Source organism: Phytophthora infestans, genomic scaffold (assembly GCF_000142945.1).
Source record: "Phytophthora infestans T30-4 supercont1.11 genomic scaffold, whole genome shotgun sequence".
NCBI lineage: Eukaryota > Oomycota > Peronosporomycetes > Peronosporales > Peronosporaceae > Phytophthora > Phytophthora infestans.
The window spans coordinates 976,309-992,418 of NW_003303748.1; the positions used below are offsets into that span (position 1 = coordinate 976,309).

Consider the following 16,110-nt stretch of genomic DNA (forward strand, 5'->3'; position numbering starts at 1 on the left):
AGCTAAGCCCCGGCACAATCAACGAAAGAAGGTGAAACAGGTGCGGATAAAAGCGGTGGCGAAGCCGCAACGACTAGCAGCTATTACACTTCCAGACGAAAGCGCACCTGTACTTTCGCGAGTACTCGAGTGGGCAAACAATACAAATGACGTCGAGTACGTCCGATCAATTCTGGCAACTTACCCTACTGCCATGACGGACGACTTCATCGGCGCACGGGCTGCGCGCAGTCAACGAGCCTACGTGCGAACAGAACAGTTCGACTACAACTTCGCTGTGCCCAAGCACCTGGTGACAAAGCTGAGTGCAGTTATACAAGAAGAGAAGAACAAGCGATCCAAACTCAAATATTTCGCCAATATTTCCGACTCGGAGCACTCGGAAGGAACGACTAAGGAGATCGTAGCTTTCTTCTCGGGTGGAACTCCGAAGTTCACCAGGTTCGTACTTCGCAATGCTGTTCATCAGGTTGTGTTGTTTCTTGTGTTGCTAACATTTTTGTGTTGTTTCTTGTGTTGCTCACGTTTTGTGTTGTTTCTTGTGTTGCTCACGTTTTGTGTTGTTTCTTGTGTTGCACCCTTTGGATTGTATGTCTAGCGGGGCTGTGTACCGAATGAAAGAGTTCTACAACATTTGTGCAAAATGCACTGCATGGTACGCAGATGTGGAATGGCTTCTATCAACTAAGTGGGAAACGATGCTCGATACGTCATTGTTGTTTGACGAAGAGACTGATTCGGAAGTATTATTCCCTTCCGAAGCGGGCGAGAAACACACAGATTTGGCGAACGAAGCGGCAAATATTCTGCGCGGATCTTGCCTTAACTCGGAATTTAGGCTTACGAGTGCTGCGTGCTCTATCAGGGTGGACAATATGGTGGGAAGCCTGGCCCGGACTCGAATGTTAAACGACCTCGTGATTGACTTTACTATTCGCTGTATCTGCGGTGCGCTTGGTGGCTGCTATGCACTGAGTTCGTTCGCTCCGACGATGGGATGCCCCAGCCCTCCGAAGACACGAATATCGTCATTCCATTACGTAGTGTTGCCAGCTCACCTAAACGGAAATCACTGGGGCGTCATCATTGTTAGAATGGCCTATCAGCAGGAAACACCCAGCATCACACCGTACTATTACGAACCCTTGTGTGGGACGGAATTTCTAGCAACAATGGAAGACAATTTCCAGGACACAATGACTAAATTTTTACGGAACTGGCATCATGAGACCATGCAAGCTACTGATTTTCCTGTCGTCGAAAATGGCGTGTGGCTTAATGCGCCAACACAGCCAGATGTATCTTCATGCGGGGTGTTGTGTATCGCCCAAACATATGCAGTACTCAAGGATAGCACCGCTTTTGCTAACGCAACCGTCACACAAGACGATGTCGCCATCATGCGACTGCGTATCATGTGGATAATTTTGATGCAACCAGAGGTGACTACGAAATCAAATAAGCGAGCGAAAGCGGTAGAAGCGACCGGTCAGGAGCTGGTTTCAGCGTTTAAAATATAATATGCATTCGTTTGTCGTCTTAACTTTGCTACGTAAACCTCCTTATGCCTCCTTTATCGCTTTTGTAATTCGTTTACAAAGCCTGATCCAGCAAAATACTGCAGCACTCCTCGAGCGCCATAGCATACGATACAACGTATCCGACGTCGTGAGCAGAAGCCCCGGTTGCGCTGCTAGACGCATTGTATCTTGCTTTTCGCGTGCGAGTATAACAGCAATCTCCTCATGGAGATCCATCAGCTTTAGCGAAAACTTGGAAAGTCGCTCGAGCTTCTCCCTCAGTAGCTCAATTGCTGCAGTCGAGACCGTAGCAGCTCCTTGCACATCCGCTCCTTGTGGCGGGGATTGCGTCGGGGGACCTCGTCGCCAGTTGAATGCGTCCGGTCGGTGCTAGCTGAATCGTTCATGGAGCCCAAGTTGGCTTGGTCACTGCGAGTCTTTTTTTTTCAAATGATGAATGAGCACTTATAATGTAAATTTTGTGAATGAGCGGAGTGGTAACTTTGACAATAACGGTAATCTATCAGACCCCGGATAATAGTTTACCGAGCTGTGTTGCTTTGACACATTTTTTATGTTGTTCCTTGTGTCAAAAGGGGCAGATGTGTTGCCGTAAGAGCTGTCGTCTTGTCGCCGTTGTGTTGCGGTAACGTCGTTCGCTAGATTAGTATCAAGGTCATAATCCTAAAAATTGGGCCTGGTCATATTTGCCACCCCGTACAGTACTAGAAATACTCTCTATTTGGAGGCTCCCAAGCAAACTATATCTGCATCAGACATGTAGTGGATCGCCTAAGGGGCTAATATAATATTCATATTTGCACAAGCCACAATAAAAATGATGACTTAACTACGCATTTGGATGGTGAAAAGGCCCATATCTCCAGTACATCACTACGAACGTTGCCAGCTTGATCTGAGCCGTGACGAGTACTGAGCCACGCCATTGTTGTGCAATGTGTTCCAGGCTTGGAACACTCCGATGTCGAGTGGCTGCAAGAAGTGTGAGATGTGGGCTGGAAGAACGAAGATATGAACACCGTGATTCTCACCATACTCCACCAAATCCAGTTTTAGATGTGCAGAGTGTCCGTCGAGGACGAGGAGTCAAGGTCGAGCGGTGAGCAGTAAATCCACGAACCACTTAAGCCACTGTCGAAACACATACCTGGTTATGTTGGAGGACTCAGTAACCTGGCACTTCGAGCCCATAGGGGCATCCTTCATCTATCTCGTTTTCCTGTGGGCACCCGCGAAGATGTACAGAGATGGTATGAGCCCTCCATCAGGATTGATAGCATACTTCCTCGCGATCAGATGAGCGCTGACCATTCGCTGGTATGCCCTTGGAACACAGTACACGTTCAATTCAGGACCCTTGTGCGGTTATACTGCTCTCGTCGCTCTTCCACATCTGCGCAGGCTTGTCAATGAGTTTCAGATCCTCCATTGTAATTGATAGGCTGTTGAAAAAGTAGCGCAAACTCTCCTCGATGGAGCACTCCGCGCACTTAGCATTTAGAATACGGCCATTATTAAACGAAATCTCGTCCGAGTGCTCCTTAACCCTGTTGAACCCATTTGAGCTCGGAAAGATAACAAGTATATATTTGATGCAGGTTTCCAGTGCCTCCTTGCGCGCTAAAGTCCGGGACGAGGCGCAGAGCTGCGGAAATATAAATGATTTTTTATTGTCCTCCCCAATGCAGCACTATCAATTATTGCAATATTTACAATCTCAAGTGGGATGATTGTCAATAGATTGGTGCATCCATTACATTACGTCACTGTCATCTACGTGGTTGCCCCGCTCTGTATTCTTGGCGCTTTCAATTGCAGCGTATACGGATCCAAGTGTAACCAGGTCCCAGTTTGACTTTAGAAACATTACCGTTTTCAAAGTTGACGCACTCATACTTTTTCGTAGGTAGCCTATGGAGCTTTTGACCATCGAGAAAAATCGCTCCGCCACCACGGATGTCGCCGGAATCCAGTTAGTTTCGGTGTACTCGGACTCTTTTGTCCCGCAATTTCGTGCCTTCTTAGCGATGGCTTGGCCAAGCGCCTCAGCCGTTCTCTTACGCTTTGAGCGTGACGCTGGTACAGTATCTCGCCGTTGGTTAGATTGCCCGGTCGGTGAGTGCAGTAAACGAGCAGCTGCATGTCTCTCCGTTACAAGCAGCGTTTTTATGGCTCCGCATTGAATTTTGGCCAACCCTGCTTCAAAGTCTGGACACTCAACCACTTCTCCACCAGCTGCCAACTAGTAATCCATGTAATCATGGTCACCCAAAACAACATCAGAGATGCCGCGAACGGTAGTAACTGTCATATCCTGACGTTGAAGCCGGTATGTTATCACGTTAAAGTAGTCTTTTCGTTGAGTAACGCGAAGATGTTTCGCTGGTCACGTGGTGAGGTTATGAGGTCAACAAGTGGAATACGCTGGAGATTTTCGGTATTTGAATAGGTAGTGAAGTCGTCGCTGGCGTCGTCTTGGGCCGTACAGTCATCCATGACCAGGTGCTGTACGGCTGCAGGTCCTCAAAGCGCTTCAACATGCGGTAGCAGCCGCCCCATCGAAGCTCGTGCAAGGAAATAGGTTTGTAATAACATCCATGTAGTTTCAGCTTATCCACCCTCTTCACTGTCTTCATCTTCTTCATGAAAGCGCTAACATTCTTAATGAGAGGCATCTGCGGCACTAACAAATTTCCAAGAGCAAATGTGAAGCGGTGGGCCGCACATCCAGCCAATGGAGCAGAAATTCGACGGGAAATCGCTTTGTTGGTTTCCATGTTAGCCGCTACGATGGCGACCAAATTAGCGATGTCCAGGTATTAGTGATCGAGAACTATGTCTAAGAATTCAATGTGCTCAGCTGCAGTCATCGACGCCTCATCTAGAAAAGGAGAGAATGCCAGGAATCATATGCCATTTTTCGCGGCGGCGAAAATGGCAATAGCGTGCTCAGCAGCATCCGTGAAACCATCAAAGAGAAGAGCAAACTTTTTACCTGATAGCTCGTGCATTATCTTGACGTCCCGCTTGCCAACAACCGAAATCATTCGGTTCAGTAGGGTCTTGCGGTCCATTGCTTTGTAGCGTACGGCAGCATGTATCACAGGGTCGTCGATACGCGCAAACAAAGTGTTATTGAGCGCAACGAGCTTGGCCCAGCCGTACGTATCAGCAGCGTCCTTTTGAACGAACATGCTGCTCATAGGAGCACATGCTTTCCTAATACACTCAGCCACTGCATCTTCATACCCACTGTGGTGGGCCTAAAAGTGCGAGATGAGGTTTTTGTAGCCAGCTTGTTTGGGTTGCTTGACGACTAGATCGCATATACAGCAAGTCCGATCAGTGGTAGTTGTGTTCTTGAACAGCACGCGTACAATATCGGCGTTTTTCTTGTTTAAGCGACGATTGAGAGGTGGATGGAGATAGGTAGTGGAATAGCAGGAGGCAAATTGAAGAGTGAGGAGGCTGGTAAACAGAGGAAGCGCCCAGAACCATGGTTTTGGTGCGAAGAGCGCGCGAACCATCGCGTTTTCCCTGTGGGTTCGCTTGAGACAATTATATTGGTGGAATCAATATTTAATGGTTCTGAATGGTCTGTGGGTGTATAGCGGCAATATTCGCAATAAGATTGTAGATTGTGAAATTGATCCAATCAATAATTGCAATCAGCAATATCCCTCAATCAGACAATCACAATACACTTTTCCTCAGCTCTGAAAAAATGGAGCGATCCCCGCAGCAAATTGAGGATCCCACTTCTCAAGTTTAAGAAAAAAGTCTGGATAAGGGGTGCCAGCCTCCCCCCCCCCCCCTCTTCCAAACTCCAAGTCAAAGAGTTTAGAATAATAGAAAAAGGGCAAGCTGCGGGAATCACTCGCTACAGTGTTATGACAAAATCATTATTAATACACGGTACACGTATGTGGACGTATTAGTACGGTACTAGTATAAATACATACAAGTATAAGGAACATTGAGTTTGGTAGAGTTCTCGATTAGGTATGACTTTATAATTGTGAATTGACCTTTTCGCCACTTTGCATTCGTCGATTTGGTTGTGAATGCCATAGGAAAGCTTGCATGTTAATTTTTGGTGCCAGTTTAGCAGAGATTTACCCCCCCCCCAGCGCGAGAGCCTGTATTAGACACGTTTCTACATTTTTGCTTAAGCTGTGTTAGACACGTTAAATATATTTGATATCATTTTCGTAAGGCGCTATACAAACCTGAAGTCACTAAGGGCTAGGCATTTATCCCCATCTTTCCCACCTATCTGAACACAGCTGTGATAATGTTGTTTTCAGTATTTCCAGAAAATTAGAAGATAAAGGTAAATGATAGATGCAGGACTCATCATCATCGTGTATTGGAGGCTCGTTTAGATACCACTGATTTCTCTAACATTTCAGAAACCACCGGCAAAGATGCAGACCTAGCAAATGGCGTTCCAAGCACGCTGGCGGGAGCTGAAAAGCTCGGCTGGCAGTCAAAGAGGCCCAGTGGCCTTCTAAACGACCACACGTACTTCAAGCCAGGCAAGACGAAGACGGACGTGGCGAACGTTGACTTCTTCGTGGGTGCAGAAGCACTGATGCAATATTTGGATAGACTGGATCTCGGTAGGCTCAAAGGATTGGAGAATGTGTAGTTTTTATTATCTTTCTGACGCCTTCAAAGTATAATTAGCGGATATACAGCGCAGGAAAGCTAAGGAATACAAGACGTACTCAAGGGAGCTTGACGCTCTCAACCCAAGCGACTAGTGATGAGGCTAATGCGAAAGATGTAGCAGATGCATCTGCACAACGGAAAAACACGCCTGCACCTGGCGGCGACAAGAGCTAACGAAGGCGAGCGAGAGTCAGAAGGTATTGTTCGATTAAGATGACCTATACATGTTACGAACCTAACGCTATAATGTGTTATACAGCTCGTCCTGAGCCCACGATACTATCTCGATCCGAAAGCTCAGCAACTCAAACACCCCTCATACCGACGTCACCACACGTGGTGGAAGATGAAGCTCCTGCCTCGAGCCTGTCTTCCAGCGCATCGCCTCTACCTCAAACTGGTACAACAGTTGCTTCTGAGCCCTAGACAACATCACAGTTGCGCAGAAACCTCGACGTTAATTTTCAAGTTGCTGATAGTTCGTGTAGCGAGGATATGGTTTTGGCCAGTGAGGGTAGCGAGCAGTGCGAACATGTTGACGTTGTGACGAACGCGGTAACCAAGGAGGATCTCCCAGATATATATTCTGAGGATATGATGTACATACACGATATAGATACACGTTACTGATGTTATTGTGTATTGTACACTTTATAACAGACCCAAACATTTTAATAGCCAGTGAGAACCAAAACGACTACATGCGTCTCGATTCGGACGATGAAAGTGAAGGTGCATCGGTACCCAGTGATGATGAGGATATGGGACCATCTGTAGCTGCTGCCGACAGTGCTAAAATCACTCAGACTTGCTTTTTGACCCGGAGCTGCTTTATGCAGCTGGCGGGGTGGCTGATATTTGGCGGGGCAATGTATGCAGTACGTTACTAAGTCATATGAAGTTTAACCCCCCCAAAGCGACGGCCTGTATTATACACGTTTCGTAGGGAGGGCTTATCCTGTATAATACACGATAAATGGTGCATAAATGATCTGCTAGTTTTTCACCTTGTTTTTGTATACGGTCATACAAACGCTAAGCCAAAGAGGGATAGGTATGTGAAGCCTGATCCCCATCCTTCCTGGTGCGGTGTGCGCAGGCGGTGCATTGCACAATTTTTCATAAAATAAAAATTTAGAGGAAACTCAGCGATATGTGGCTCACGCCAAATCAATATAAGAAACTGCAGGGATTTTCAACGCCACTCATTTTGGCGCTCATTTCAGAAAACTCCCGCTCCCAGTCAGATGTCGGGATTTCGGGCGCGGTGGAAGGAACTACGGCAAGAAGGCTGGTCTTCCAAGCCTCCTACAGGCCTCTCAAATGACCACACCTATCTGAAGCCCGGTAAAAGCAAGACAGACGTCCGCGGAATAGACTTCTTTGTAGGGGAGAAGGAGCTGATGTCGTATTTGGATCGACTAGACCTTGTTTAGTTGTTTATTCTAATGATGTATTGAAAACTTGAGCCTAACCGTTGACGCGTTTATAGATGAGCTTGCGAGGCAAAAGGAAGATGAACGACAGACCGACGACGCCACACACGCATCCTCGAGGCAAGACGATGGAGCCACTCCACCTGATGACGCTACAACACCTCCAACAGGTATATTTTACAACGCCTGTACATTACACCGTACCTGTCTAACACTATCGTGTATTATGCAGTTAGTACAGTGCGTGAAGAGCCACTCTCAACCACCCCAGTACGACAACAGACGCACCCCAGCTCTCCAATGCAATCTCACTCCAGTGCACCGCTAATTACTACTTCGCCGCATGAAGCTGACGACGATATCGATGCTTTATTTTCGTCAAGTCCAGACACACCCGGTACGTTTACTGTACCATCCATACAATTCGAAGGTGTTGTAGCTAACTCTTTTCAACGTTGTATTTTTCCAGTTGTGCCAACCACTTCAAGGCGCAATCTGTATGAACTGTTTGGGTCTTCTGATGAGTCAGATGACTCTAACGACTCTCCGCAAAGCCCCACAAATGTGCAACAGTCCGCAGACGGCGATCGCGTGGACGCGGCATCGAACGCTGCGTTTTCCTGTTCGTCTTTATCTGGTAGGTTCAAACGTGTATGTACACGATATACAATTCCTTTGTATACATGATACACATACATGATAATAACAACTATCATGTTTATTTTTAACAGACGATCCTAACATTGTAACGCCCGGCGATGACAAGTATGTCTTTGCAAGTCTTGATTCGGACGAGGAGGGGGAAGGATTCTCGGTGTACGACGATGATGAAGAGCTGGAGCTCGCTGAGCCTGATCCCAGCATTGAAGATGAAGATGTCGTCCCACCTGAGCTTCCATTTGATGCGTCTCTACTTGAAGCAGTAGGTGGTGTTCACGAGATTGCACGTGGCAACCTCAAGGCTGATGTTTTAGCCGACATGAAGGAGAACGGGTGGTCTCCAGTACACAATCAGACGCCTTACCCATACATGGATGAACCCTACGACATGCGTCGCGATGATTGGACAAATATTGACTATCCGGATCTATTTCGCGGTGAACATGAACCAACTGCTGCAGCGTTGAGCGCTGCCGAGACCCCAATTGGTGCATTTTTTCAGTTCGTCCCGCCGTACTTACTAGAAAGAATTGCGGGTGCTAGTAACGACTACTTTATGGAGAACCTGGACGCGCGAGTGGAGAGTCTACACGCCAAGCAGCTAGATAGGAAGCTGAAAAGGCCTGATTTCCATGTCTCACCTCCGGATATCATAAAGACTAAGCTGCTGAACACGAAGGACATTTCAGGACGAGAAATTGCTATTTTTCTTGGATTACTTATTGCAAGAACCATAGCTCCCAACAAAGAGAGGTTTGATAACCATTGGAAGACTACAGATGAAGGTGCTATTCCTCGTGGCTATTTTAACGAATTTATGACTAGAGATCGCTTCTATCATATCTCGCGGAATCTCCACTTTAGCAGCAATGCTGACGCAAGAGCGCATACCGATCGAGCTTGGAAACTCCGCCCGGTGATTGACGTGCTGCAAGAAACATTTCAGGCCAGTTTCATCCCACCTCCAATAATGGCGTTTGACGAAGCGATGCTTCCGTGCACGTCTCCGTTCAACAAGATGAGAATCTTCATGAAGGACAAGCCCCATCGCTGGGGCACAAAGCTTTTTATGCTGTGCTGTTCCAAGTCTGCATACCGCATCAGGTAAGGAAAAGAGCGTGCCCGAAGGCACGCTCTTTTGTTTTTTTGTTTCAAAGTTACCTTATCGTGTCTTCGGCATGCTAAAACCTTTTGAACTATTGTGTATATTACAGGTTTGAAGTCTATTGTGGAAAGCAACAAATGCAAGACAGTAGCACACCCAGTGATGAAAAATCGGGACCTGCCGCAGTCGTACGGAACTTACGTCAAGTCTTTGGCGTCAACGGACCAACTGAGCGACGTCTCATAGTCACCGACAGGTTTTACACCTCTGTCGTGCTGGCTATGCAGCTGCTGACCATGCACTTCTACAGTTTGGGCACAATAATGACGAACAGAAAGGGGCTGTGCAAAGCAATTCTACCAAAGAAGACTAAAAACGGCAGGAAGGAATCAAAGAAGCGACCAGCACAGATCGTCAAAGGAACGTATGACGTAGCCACCCTCCAAAAGGTGCCATCGATCAAGGCCGTCCGTTGGTGGGATAATCAAGCGGTGTATCTGCTTGCTGCTGGAGGAAGTGCAGTACCAGACCGTATCGTACGTAGGAATCCAGTAGCTGGAGATCAGACAGAGTTGATGTGTCCACGGATCGTTAAAGACTATCAGACTTTCATGGGCGGAGTCGACGTTCACGACCAGTTACGTCTACAACGGCAAGTATTCATATTCTGTATATACACGTTGAAGTCATCGTTTTAACATGTATTGTACGTATTATTAGGTATTCACTGCAATTGGCTCGGCGCTACAAGAAGTACTACAAATCTGTTTTTCTGGGACTGATAGACATGGCTATCATCCATGCTTTCATCGTGCACAATTACCATCGCGCGGCAACCGGGAAGCCAAGGGTTTCCCACGTGACTTTTCTGAAGACGCTTCATCTACAGCTCTGTCTGTTGCTACCGGAAGATTGGGTGCAGCTTCTTCGCCACCGCGGGCATCACGCGACGCCAACGCGGGCACGACAAGCTCGAGCGGCGCACATGCCTGTACAGGCCGACGAGTGGCGCAAAGGAAACTCCGATAAGACGAGAAAGCGTAGGCAGCGTGCGTGCAAGGTTTGTTCGGTGCTAAAAGGCGCTGCCACGTCTCGAGGAGGTAAAACGACATTCTACTGTGCTGAATGTAAGCTGAAAACAACATCAAGACACGAGTTAGCCGCACGCGTATTCCTCTGCAACAAGGTGAAGCATTGCAGCAAAGGCGAACCTACTTCTTACTGGGATATCTGGCATAAACACTGGAAAAATGGGACTATGATCCCTCAATCAGGACGCAAGCGCAAAATTCGAGCCCGGAAGCCCGCACGCGCTGCAAGTGACGGTGGCTCTGATGCCAGCGACTCGGAGTCGCAGTCTAGAGCTGAAATCGAAAGTGTTTCCTCTCAGGGTCGTTCGGGATGGCAACCACACACCAACGATGACGGCATCTAGTGAGATCGTCGTCAGAGCACATGTTCCGGCTTCAAATATAACTTATTTTGAATATATTTTTTTTGTGCAGATCGCCATGTGGAATCCTTCTCTAAATATCGACAAAAATATGACCCGTCACTCCCCGCTAGATGTGTTTTTGTACAAATGTTGTGTTGTCTTTGCTCACTCAGGACACGATATCAGCGTTATCGCGTACAGTGCAGACATGTTAGTATACCTGATACACGATATCGAGAAATGAAGACCCTAGGGGTGGGGCGCTGTACCGACTCTGTTAAATACACGATAAAATATAGCTGGGTCTTACTATTGTAACCCACTATCCATAACGTGTATGGGGTTTCGGTAAATAGGCGCAACGAAATCCGCTCGCTTTGGGGGGGGGGGTTAACAGCTGGACCGATCCAAGCAACGTGACCCCCTATTCGTACATGGACGAACGGTAAGAGGCGCGCCCTACTAACTGGATGTCTGAGGACTATCCTGGAATCTACGACGGGAGCTACGGACCTACTCCTGGTGCACTCAATGCTGCTGAAACGCCTGCTGGTGTATTTTTTCGACTTGCACTGCCGGATATGTGGGAGACGATTGCTAATGCTAGTGAAGACTATTTTTAGGCTAAACTCGACAAGAGAGTGGCTTCACAGCATGTAAAGCAGCAAAGTCGCAGTCGGAAACACATAGACTTCCAGGTTTAAACCCACGAGCAAATAAAAGCGGCACTCGAGCGCACACCTAACCTATCCGGCCGAGAAATTTGTGTGTCCATCGGCTGCCTTATTGCAAGTACTGTTGCGCCAAAGAAGGAGAACTTCGAGCACCACTGGAAGACCACAGATGAAGGAGCAATCCCTCGTGGCTGCTTCAGCGCATACCGCAAGTGTGATCGATTTGCACACATTTTCCGAAATATTCACTTTAGTGATAGCGATAACACACGGGCGCAGACCGATCGCGCGTGGAAGCTACGTCCTATCGTGGACATCTTGCAGGAGACATTTCAAGCCAACTATATACCTCCTCCAGTTATGACCTTCGATAAAGCGATGCTTTCATTGAGGTCAACTTTCAATCGAATGAGAGTCTTTATGAAATACAAACCACACAAGTGGGGAGCAAAGCTGTTTATGCTTTGCTGTTCTACTGTATCCGGTAAGTGTGAGCGTGCCATTGGGCACGCTCTTTTTGTTGCTGTTCCAAAGCTGTCTTATCGTGTCTAATACTATTCTTCCGATTCATAATTTGTCCAATACAGCTTTGCGGTCTACTGTGGAAAGCGTCAGATGCAAGGCGAAGGAACAGATCTCAAAGAAAAAAGCTGGACCTGCAGCTGTGGTGCGAAATCTTCGTCACGTGTTTGGAACTACGGGACCTGCTTTATTCCGGCTGGTCGTTACAGACCGATTCTATACGACGGTCGTTCTTGCAATGCAGCTTTTGGCTATGAGCATTTACACTATCGGGACAATCATGATGAACCGTCAAGGCCTGTGTGAAGCTATTTGGCCTCCAAAAATAAAAAACGGACGGCGAGTGTCGAATAAGCGACCCAAGGACATCGTGAAAGGAACATTTCAGGTGGCAGACTCACTTCATGTTCCAGCTATGAAAGCGGTACCCTGGTACGACAACCAGGGCGTGCACATTCTTGCGACTGGAGGTAGAGGGCAACAAGACCGGATTGTTCGACGTGATCCGCAAACAGCTGAGCAACAGAGGTGATGGCACCAAGGGTGGTGAAGGATTACCAGACGTAAATGGGAGGAGTAGATGTATATATGACCAGCTACGTTTGCAGACGTAAGTTCTACTTTTGTGTATGTACAACTTTATTCAAATGGGCTAATGTGTACCACTCTGGCCCACTTAAGAATCGACAGTTTGGGTTTCAAGCCATAATATTCTCCAGATTTTTTGTTTGGGAGCTGCCATACCTCAAAATAATCCTGAGATTTTCCTGTTTCGCGTGATATAATTGTCTGTCAATAACAGCTGAAATTGTGAATGCAAAGCTTCAATTTGCGTCGACAATTTTGGGTAGCATCAGTTTTTTTAGCGCAGTACCATCATTTTTTTACGATATTAATAGAAAAGGGTATCCATTTATTTCGGAGACAGTTTCCTACATGTTCATATACGTGATATATGTCTAGCGTACTTTGCGGCTGCATTAGACTGATCCGCGTATAGAGGTTTTTTGGGCTAATTTCGATGCCACATGGAAAACCCGAAACTTGTGGCCAATCACATGATATATACCAATATTTTGTCCAATTAAAAAGTCAAATGTGGACCACATTACAATGAGGATAAATCAAACTGTCGATTCTTAAGTGGGCCAGAGTGGTAACGTACAATGTTGATATTAGAAACTCTCTTCAAATGACTTGCCGATACAAGAAATACTACAAAACGTTGTTTCTGGGGCTGATAGACCTCGCCATCATCAACGCATTCATTCTGTATAACTGCCGCCGTGCTGCAGACGGAAAGCCCAAGATGTCACACGTGCAATTTCTGAAGCGGCTTCACCTGGAGCTAATTCAGCTTAAACCCGATGACTGGAAGGAAACGCTGCTGCACCGTGCCATGCAGCCAACACCAACTAAAACTCGCCGGACTGCCATTAAGCATGTGCCTGTATAGACGGATGAATGGGGGAAAGGCAACTCTGAGGCTACTAGGAAACTCAGGCAGCGCGCCTGCAAAGTTTGCTTAGTTCTAAAATGTGCTGATGAGGCGCGCGGAGGGGAGACCTCATTCTACTGCGCAGAACGCAAGCTGAGGACTGCGTCAAAGAGCGCTGATGCTGCACGGGTGTTTCTCTGCAATAAAATCAAGCACATAAGTCAGGGCAAGGCAGCCACGTGCTTTGACATTTTGCGCAAGCACTGTAAGCTCGGCACCTTGATTCCTAGGCCCGCTGCGAAGGAAAGAGACAGCATACGCGCACGAAAATCAGCCCGGCAAGCTGTCGACAGCGCTGGGCGCGTCACAGGAGTTGAGTGAGTCCGGAAGTAATGACGGAGCTGATCAGCATCACAAAGGGGCACGCAGAGAGACAGAGTTGCACACTTGCACATCATCCAGCGCTCTTTTTAACTTGCTTTGGGTATGTAATTAGGCGCTTGATTACCATATGACACCAGTCTCTAAAATTCCACATTTGCATGGACAGCCTATTTTCTTGTTTGATGATATTGCGTCGTCTTTGCACCGCCCATACACTTTTCTTTAAAAACGTGTATCAACAATACACGCTTTTCAGGTTAATACACGTTACCGACTTCACGATATGTAAGGGTCAAGGTATAGCCTGACTTTGGCTGATACATGTTAATTTTCGTATTGCATATACTATTGGAGTCAATCATGAAGATTAAACTTATCGTGTACAGTGTTTCGGCAAACGGTGGGCTTCAAGCCCCTTCGCGCTCGGGGGGGGGGGGGTTAATGCTGGATTTTGCTTCGAGGCCCACTGCTCGTGGACCTTGTCTCCCTGTAAGCAGCGAGCAAACTGATGGAAGAGTCTTCTCCAGTTCAAAGCCCTAGGCCAGCGATAATTCCAGCCATGATACCCGCTACCGTCAGCTCTTCGAGGGAGGCCACCATCAGGGGTTAATGGTAACTCCAAAATCGGGAAGTTAATATTGTGATAATATCACCTGGTAGATCAGTTAATTTAAAAATATTACCTAAAATTTTCTTCTGGGACAAAATAATGCTTTTTAACCGGGGCTAATGGTAGCTCCACAAATAGCGAGGTTAATTTAGTGATAATACCATCTAGTATTTTCTTCTTAGACAAAATTATATTATTAAATATCAAGTTAATATTAGCTAATACGAAATTATATATTTTAAAGATTGCGAAATCGGTTTAAATCCACCAATCATATGTCGTTAAAGTTCGACTAGCTGAAGTATTACTAATAAGAGGTGGAATTGAGTCCGGGACAATTGTGAGAGGCAAGGTTGGTGTTGTGTGTTGGCACTGCTGAGCGCATTTATATAGCGTCACAGGCTACAGGTTTGTGAAACGCGTGATTAGGACGAGGCTATCGGCAGAGAACAATTGATTTCGCTCTATCAACTTTAAACAACTGCAACCGTTTATAGTTCTCCATCTCGATGGACTTTGTATCAGTGAAATACTAGAGCAAGTACTCGTCAGTATTAAGGCCTGCCATCACTACTACTGTTTTAGAACCTAAGGGCGTGGTCGCGTCAGTTCTTCATCCGGAGAATGCCTCGACAGGAGAAATTTAAAGTTTTCTAATTGACTGGTGAAATTACCTCTCGATACCACAACAGGAGGATTATGTCATTATTTTCCTCCACCTTCCAAAGGCGGAGGAGGCTGGATAAACATCGAGTTAATAGAGAACAATGGACAGAGAGGACGTGCTTCTCCTTTTCGCAGCACTCATTGCCAACGTAGTCGCTCTGGTCGCATGCAGTCGGCACGGGGATGAGGTACTACAGCGACGAACTGTGACTGTGTTACATTTCGAGAGGTTGCTCTGTGACTCTACTTGTGAGGGGTGGTTTCCACAGCATCTTCGGTGCTCCAAGGTGTCGTTTCTTGCTATTGCAAAGCTGTTAAAGCTACGTGGTATTTTGTTCGCAAACGCTGTGGTCAAGCAGCACTCGTACGAGATAAAAATTGCAGCAGCTTTCTACTTTTTCGCGTCGTCTGGTGGCTACCGCGAAATTGCAACAGGAATGGGAATGAGCAAAAGCTACGTGATTGACATCGTGGACGAAGTTGCTCGCGTTTTGTATTTAGTTTCGAAAGAGGTCGTGTCATTTTCTCGTGATCTAGATGGTTGGGATGCAGTTCAGAAGGATTTCATGGTGCGTCGTGGGTATCCTGGTGTAGTTGGGGCAGGCGACGGATCGTTGCTCCAAATAGATCGGCCGGAGGACTATTAAGGATTTTACTGTCGAAAAGTCTATCCTGCTATAAATATTCAAGCTATAGTATCAGCCAGCAACAAATTCATGAGTGTGGAGATTCGTCCTGGTTCCAGGTCTGATAGTAAATGCTGGAAGCATAGTTTAATTGGACGCAATGCTTGTTCAGTTATCCCTGCTGGCACTCATTTCATCGGTGACTCTGGCTACGCATTGCTGCCATATCTTATGGTACCGTTTGCAGAGCGGGAAGAAGGTGGGGAGTTGAATTCGCAGCAACGTCGGTACAATTTTCTTCACTCGAGCACTCGCATGGCAGTAGAGTGCACGTTTGGA

At 46.8% G+C, this 16,110-nt stretch overlaps 1 protein-coding gene across 1 annotated transcript; it reads right to left on the reverse strand.

Moving 5' to 3' along the window:
* Positions 1-13,706: 13,706 nt before the first annotated feature.
* Positions 13,707-13,940, reverse strand: PITG_22817 (uncharacterized protein; the record flags this gene model as incomplete). The annotated part of the gene is made up of 1 exon (XM_002904433.1): positions 13,707-13,940. The coding sequence occupies one exon, from the start codon at positions 13,938-13,940 to the stop codon at positions 13,707-13,709; it is 234 nt and encodes a 77-aa protein (XP_002904479.1).
* Between the last annotated feature and the right edge of the window lie 2,170 nt (positions 13,941-16,110).